This window comes from Bombina bombina, chromosome 1 (assembly GCF_027579735.1).
Source record: "Bombina bombina isolate aBomBom1 chromosome 1, aBomBom1.pri, whole genome shotgun sequence".
Taxonomy (NCBI): domain Eukaryota; kingdom Metazoa; phylum Chordata; class Amphibia; order Anura; family Bombinatoridae; genus Bombina; species Bombina bombina.
Genome location: NC_069499.1, coordinates 758,393,158 through 758,400,835, shown reverse-complemented (window position 1 = coordinate 758,400,835; position 7,678 = coordinate 758,393,158). Strand labels below are relative to the sequence as shown.

Genomic DNA, 7,678 nt, shown 5'->3' with positions numbered 1-7,678 from the left:
GCAGTGCTATTTATAAATATATATATGTGTGTGTGTGTGCGTGTATATATATATATATATATATATATATATATATATATATATATATATATATATACAGTATATATATATATATATATATATACATACATACATACATACAGTATGTTCTCTTTATTAACAATTGCTAATAATACTGTTTTAATACTTTGCTTCAAACATACTTTATCAATTAGTGATTATCTCGAAAACAGGAGAAATGAAACAAAATAAAAAGATTCATATTGACTAAACAGAGCTGAATTTTTAATCAACATTTATACAATTTAAGCTTACGAGTTAAGCTTCATTATTACAATTCCGAGAGCTCTGTCTTTGTTCAGCAAAATAAAAGATATTTCATTAATAAAAGGCTTTGATCATTTTCATACATCCAAAGCATTCTCTTCAACACCGTAGGAATATGGTCATAGAATAAAAAAAGAAAAAAATAAATATATATTTTCTTTAATCTGGATATCTAGTTGCCTGTGTTCTACAGACTCCTGGGTGGTGAAATTGTGTATTTTATGTTTAGTATCACCATGTGTTGTATAATCTCGCAAGCAATGTGATCATCCTGATAAACCCAGCTTGTGTTTAGGAAGCATTGTGCAGAATTTGTGAAATATACGCACAGTCACTTATTGCCATAGTAACCAGACCTCCAGACACATCCTCCATGCAGCACTGAAGACATTAGGATAGCTGCATTGACTTGAAGATTGACAGGAGACAATTCTAAAGTAAATAACTCTACCATGTTATTTTTTGTCACAGGAGCCCCACTGTATGGTGTAGTACGAAAACCATTTTGCACTTAATTGGCCAAAGTCCAGAAGGTCAAATTAACTCATTAAAATAATCTCCAAAATTTGCCACATCTCGTAGGCAGCTGTTTTTACTCCTTACGTGGTTTAAATCAATTTATTGTCTTTCAAATTCCATACTTCTATTTTCACCCAAGAATATAGAATGTATGTCCAGTACATCAATTCTTGATTTAACTGAGGTTTAACAGTATTTATTGCTGATTGTGGAATATATCATCTGTGAAAATAGTTGGATATCAAAAAATTGCAAAAAAAAACAAACAAACTTTAAAATGCACTGTTGTCTGAAGTTGTGGTAAAGGGCCAAAACTTAGGATATATAATCATGTTTATTATATTGATTATATATTTTCTCATCATATTAAAAATGGCAACTGAACTATAACACCATTAAAGTCTCAATATGTGAATCATGAAGCAATATAGACTGTAAGCTCTTTGGAACATTGTTGTCTTTCTCCTTTGTTTCTATGCATTGCTAAATCAGTTTTATGCATTTCTATTTACCCATGAGCTGATATTATTGCATACTCCTACTTACATACCCAGAGCAAGGGAAGTTAGCGGCACTTAACAAATATAAGATATTCATAATAATAATCCTTAAGCACTGGGAGTCCGGCCTTGCATTTCCACATCTGTGAACTGGGGCATATTATCTGTACTCTCAGTATTGGGAGTGATGGGGGAGATAACATGTTTAAGGCGCAAAAGCATTGTAAACAGAAGAACCAGTAACACAGCCAGCAATCCTAGAAACAATCCTACGTACATGTACAGATTAGAATATTTATCAGTGGTAGTGGCAGTTGCTTCTGTGGCCACTGTTGGAACAAAGATAGTTCGGTTTCCGCGGTATTTGAAATAGGCTTCAGTCATCTCTTGATCCAAGTGAGTCCAGCCGCTACTGTCATCAGTGGTACGTGCTCCACTAATTTAAAAAGCACTTGCCCTGGAAGTTGGATCAATATTAGGTGAAGAAATGTCATTCACACCATTGTTTTAGAAATAAATCTCTACCCTTAAAATTCTGCTTTACTTTAACAATGTTCATATTCCAGTTATGTTTATATACTGAAGCATTATTTGATATAGGATTATGGGTAATATATGGAGTCTTCTCTTGCTATAATACTGTTCATTTAGTATTTTGCATTCAGATAATGCATCCTCCCTCTGGGTCATGGATGTGTAGGGCGTGGTGAGTCTCTCTGTTTCTGCAACAAGAAGATGAAAGAAATATTAATCAATAATTTAATTACGCTACAGAAGCTTGTCATTTTATAAATTACTTAAAGATACATTAAAGAGATATGAAAGTCAGAATTAAACTTCAAAGGCTTAGATAGAGCATGCAATTTAAAGAGGCTTTTCAATGTACTTTAATCAAATTTACTTTGTTCTCTTGGTATCCTTTGCTAAAATGTATAACTAGGCAGGCTCAGGAGCAGCAGTGCTAGACACATATTACAGGGGGTGACAGGGGTAATGTAAGTCAGGTACCCAATAGTCTTAGGGGCCCTGTCCTGCCCCAATAGCAGTGTTGATGCAGCACTGTCTCAGAAGAGCGCACTGCATTTTTGTGATAGAGGCAGGAAGGTGAGTAGGGGCATGGGGCTAGGAGAGAGCAGGAGGCAAAGAGTTTGGGGGTCTTATGGTGAGGGAGGCGCTCTGCCACTGTGGGAGTTACCGGGTCCGGTCTGGCCATGACCACCAGACTGCCTGTTTGACTAACACTATTTCTATGAATTTTTCCTGTGCTGTCTCTACTCACCCTCTCTCACTGATAGCAACCTCCTCTTTTATATTCCTAAATGCATCTCTTTCAACAGGCTATGCTTGCAAGATTAGAGGTATGCAGAACAATGAGACCCAATCCATTTGCCTTCAGTTAGGCCACCATGGTGAGTAGGGACCGCGCAGGCAGAGGGAATAGGATAGAAGCTGCACTCTGCTCTCCTGGGGGCCCAGGTGTGTGTGAGTGGTTACAAGGCCCAGGCCATGCCCTGACTGCTGCCTCAGTGAGACTGAGACAGAGACTGGGAAGAGAAGAGTCTGCAGAGGGGGGGGCTACCATACTGATGCACAGCTGAACCCTCACCTCAGTGTCAGAGAGGGTAAGTAGGGGACGGCTGGGGGGACTGGAGGGCACTAGGAGGAGGCAGCAATTGTATGGGAGGCTACCTATAATAGGACAGCAAGCACAGTATATTTTCTGGGAGGCGGGAAATGTCTGTGAGCCTGCTTAAAATAATTTTCAGAGGAGTTAGAAGTTCTCAGCTGTTAAGTGATGCAATGGGAATTTTTTTATTTTTATATAATACAAAAATGACCCCACTAAAACTATTTAATAGTATGATTTATGTTGTAATATAGGCCAAAAGTTCAATGAGAAAGTAGTTGCAAACAAACATTTGACAAAACTCCATCCATGCCCTACTATTGCATATATTGGATCTATTCTATTTCACATTGAGTTTTGTGAAAGCTGCATTAGTATCTAGTGTAGATTAGATAGAGATATAATAACTATGATTCCATTATAACTCTAGTATCATGTGGGAACATGGAAAAATAGTAACCACACAAAAAAATTCCACTATGGGAGCAGAGGCAATAGCCAATAGAAACAAAACCTTCAAAGATAACAGTTTAATGACAACATTATACATGGGCTCAAACGGAGCCTGCTGCAACAGACGAAGAACAAGATTGAGATCTTTCTACACACAGGTCTGATCCTAGTCAGAGCCTTAACGAAGGACTGCACATCCGGAAGCTCAGCCAATCTCTTGTGCAGCAACACCGACAGGGCCGATATCTGCCCCTTCAGGGAACTAGCAGATAGACCCAGTCCATCCGGGAAAAAATAAAAAATGATTTAACCTTATGCCAAGAAAAATGACGCTCCTCAAACCAGTGCAGGTAAGTCTGCCACACCTTATGGTAGATGCATAGAGTAACTGGCTTACGAGCTTGAATCAAAGTGTCAATGAGACTCTCAGAGAAACCTCTCCTGGCTAAGAATAAGCATTCAAACTCCATGCAGTCAGCCTCACAGAATCTAGATTTTGATGAAGGAAGGGACCCTGTATCAGCAGGTTGTTGCAACAAGGTAACCTCCATGGAGATAAGGACATCCCCAACTGATCCGCCAACCAAGTCCTTCGCCGCCAGGATGGAGCAATTAGAATCACTGATGCTTGCTCCTGTTTGATGCGGTCCACCACATGAGGTAGAAGAGGTAATGGAGGAAAGAGATATATGATTCTGAACCTCCATGGAACTGCTAGGGCATCTATTAGAACAGCTTGAGGATCCCTCAATCTCGACCCGTACTTGGGTAGTTTGGCATTGAGATGGGAGGCCCTGAGGTCTATCTCCGGCATTCCCCATCTGCTGCATATATCTGCAAAGACCTTGGGGGGGGGGGGGAGAGACCATTCCCCCAGGTGAAAGGATTGTCTGTTGAGGAAGTCTGCTTCCCAGTTGTCCACACCCGGAATGTGGATCGCTGACAGCGTACAGTTGTGGGCCTCCGCCCATTCTAGGATTTGAGATACTTCTCTCATCGCGAAGGAATTTCTCGTTCCTCCCTGATGGTTGATGTAGACTACTGAAGTTATATTGTCTGATTGGAATCTGATAAACTGGGACGAACCCAGGAGGGGCCAAGCCTTCAGAGCATTGAAGATTGCCCGGAGTTCCAAGATATTGATTGGAAGAGTGGACTCCTCCTGAGTCCACAGCCCCTGTGCCTTCCTGGCACCCCAATGGCTCTCCAGCCGGATAGACTGGTGTTCATAGTCACAATCTCCCAGGGCAATCTCAAGAAGTACGTGCCTTGGGACAGGTGATCTTGACAGAGCCACCAAGAGAGCGAGTCTCTCAACAGACTGTTTAGAACTATCTATTGTGACAGATCGGAATGGTCGCTGTTCCATTGTCTCAGCATGCACAGTTGTAAAGGTCTGAGATGGAATCTGGCAATTACAAGACACCATGAGTCCAATTACCTCCATACAATGGGCCACCGAAGGTCTCAAGGAGGCCTGGAGGGCAAGACATGATGTTGTTAGCTTGCAAGGCTATAACTGTGCCCAGGAAATTCACTCTGGTTTTTGGAGTAAGTGAACTCTTTTCCAATTTTATCTTCCATCCATGTGACCAAAGAAGACTTAGAAGAAAGTCTGAGTGATCCCTTGCTAGACGAAAAGATGGTGCCTGTACCAAGATATTGTCCAGATATGGTGCTACTGCTATACCTAAGGTTCTGAGAACTGTGTTTAACCTTTCACTTACGTTTTCCCAGAGATAGGTAGGGCACTCAGGGCCGTGGACACCGCTGATTGTAACAGCATGGTAAAGTCCGCAGGAAAAAGGCCCCCTCCTGACAGAGAAATAGCTGTGCCATGGAGAACTGCATGTGAAGCGGTTAGGGTAGAAAGGGTAGTCATCTCTTGGTTCACAGAATTCTGAGAGGTTGATGGCTCAGAGGGACTAACAGTGCTAGGGTTAATAGCAGATTTAGCTCCCTTCTCAGACTTTAAAACAGTACCCAGGCAATTGGAACAAAATTGAGCAGGTCGGGCAAACCTTGGCCTCCTCACAATATAAGCAGGTATTATTAGGCACTACAGAAGGAGTGGAACCTTCTAACATATTATCAGAGTCCTCCATTGTAGGCATGTAATACCACAGTAGAAAGAGAAAAACGATACTAAATAAATGTTTTAAATGTAGAAAGGCATCTTTACAAAACCAATGGCTGGGCCACTCACCACCTCCTAGACCCAGACAAGTTGTCAAGAATCGCTCCTCAGGAGTGCTGTCTGCAGCAGGATTGTAAGGAAGTGAATGAAGGCGCACCCGGTCACATGGTGCGCAAGGCAGGACCTCCCCTGCTATGAAAAAGCGTGCAAAGCTATTAGGAGCTGCACAACTCACAAAAGAGAAACCTGCCTGTTCCAGCCAAAAGTACATAGTGTAAATGAGCCCTGAAATAATTTTTTACAAATGTTAAAGCAGTATATAAACTCCCCAAACTGTTCCCAATAAACTCCCACTGAGAAGATATTAACCCGCGATCCTACTGAGGTATAGAGGAGTGACACTGTTACCCTATATAAGGCGTCCCTGCTATATGAAAATAACACAGACTTAGAGGCCTATTTATTATGTGTCTGTCTAACATGATCCAATCAGTGGATCATGTCCAACAGACATTGCTGAATGTGGAGAGCAATACGCTCTCTGCATTCAGCATTGCACCAGCAGCTCTTGTGAACTGCTGGTGCAACGCCGCCCCCTGCAGATTCGCCGCCAATTGGCCGCTAGCAGGGGGGTGTCAATCAACAGAACGTATTCGATCGGGTTGAATTGCAGTGATGTCTGTCCGCCTCCTCAGAGCAGGCAGGCAGGTTATGGAGCAGCGGTCTTTAGACCGCTGCTTCATAACTGGTATCTCTGGCGAGCCTGAAGGCTCGACCAGAAGCACAAGCCCTCAATCTCCATAAGTAGCTTGATAAATGGGCCCCTTAGCTTCCAGGATCCGTGCTGTGGAACAGATACAGCCTCTCAAGTGTGACAGCCTTGTAGCGATGCTCTGACAAGGACCTGAGTGTGGAAAAGCAAGCAGTGTAACTCGTTAACACTGATTGCTCAGGAGTTGTTAGATAGACAGTCTGGATGACTTAGCAGAAAAACTTTCCCTGTATCTCCAGACTCTTTTATCAATACTTTCACTGAGAGGTTTATATGATTACTTAAAACTCCACTCCACTCCATACCCGTTAAGGACTAACCGAATCTTCTGACACTTCTCTGCCATCCTCCTCTAGTGACAAAAGGTAAAGAATGACTGAGGGGATAGGGGAAGTGGGAGGGATATTTAAGCCTTTGGCCTGGGTTTCTTTGCCGCCTCCTGGTAGCCAGGTGTTGTATTTCCCAACAGTAAGGAATGAAGTCGTAGATTCTCCCTGCCTTATGGAAAGAAAATATCTATATTCTATTCTCCTGTTCTTATTCTATCTCTCTCTTTTTACTATTCTACTTTCTACCCTCTATCTCCCACTATCCCTCTTCTCTCTCTATTACTCTCCTCTTAGGGGTCGATTTACTAAGCAGCGGATGCTGCATTGATGCCCCATCATTTCTGGTCCGCCGTAAAACTGCTGTTTCTTAACTCCTCCACCACCTTTAGCATTTAGCATGGTCGAGTGGACATGATTCGCTACATTAAATCATGTCTGCTCGACTTTTGTACTCCTGTCAAACCCGACAGGAGTACAATAATTCTTCATGAGCTCTAACCCGACATGAGTAATCTTAGGTGCATATGTATTTATTAAATATAAAATATTGAAAAATATTAATAATTATGAAAACAGGAAAGTCAAAATTAAACTTGCATGATTCGGATAGAGCATATCATTTAAAGAAACTTTTAAATTCACTTCTATTTTCAAATGTGCTTTATTTTCTTAGAGGCCAATTTACCATTTTGCGGACGAACATGATCCACTGTAGCAGATCATGTCCGCCGCACATCGATAAATGCCGACGGCATATGCTGTCGGCATTTATCATTGCATAAGCATCTCACTAGAAATGCTTGTGCAATGCTGCCCCCTGCACATTTGCGGCCACTAGCAGGGGGTGTCAATCAACCCGATCGTATGCAATCAGGCAGATTGCTGTCCGCCGCCTTAGAGGTAGCAGACAAGTTAAGGAGCAGCAGTCTTAAGACCGCTGCTTCTTAACTCCTGTTTCCGACAAGCCTGAAGGCTCGTGCGGAAACAGCTGCATTCAGCTCCATACAGAGTTTG

The 7,678-nt window shown here is 42.0% G+C and overlaps 1 protein-coding gene across 1 annotated transcript in view; it reads right to left on the bottom strand.

Moving 5' to 3' along the window:
- Positions 1–263: 263 nt before the first annotated feature.
- SERTM2 (serine rich and transmembrane domain containing 2) overlaps positions 264–7,678 on the bottom strand; it is a 67,825-nt gene continuing 60,410 nt past the window's right edge. The window contains exon 2 of the mRNA XM_053691903.1: positions 264–2,068. Coding sequence (XP_053547878.1) covers positions 1,455–1,730 — 276 coding nt within the window. The 5' untranslated portion in view covers positions 1,731–2,068 and the 3' untranslated portion in view covers positions 264–1,454. The remainder of the gene's footprint in view (positions 2,069–7,678) is intronic.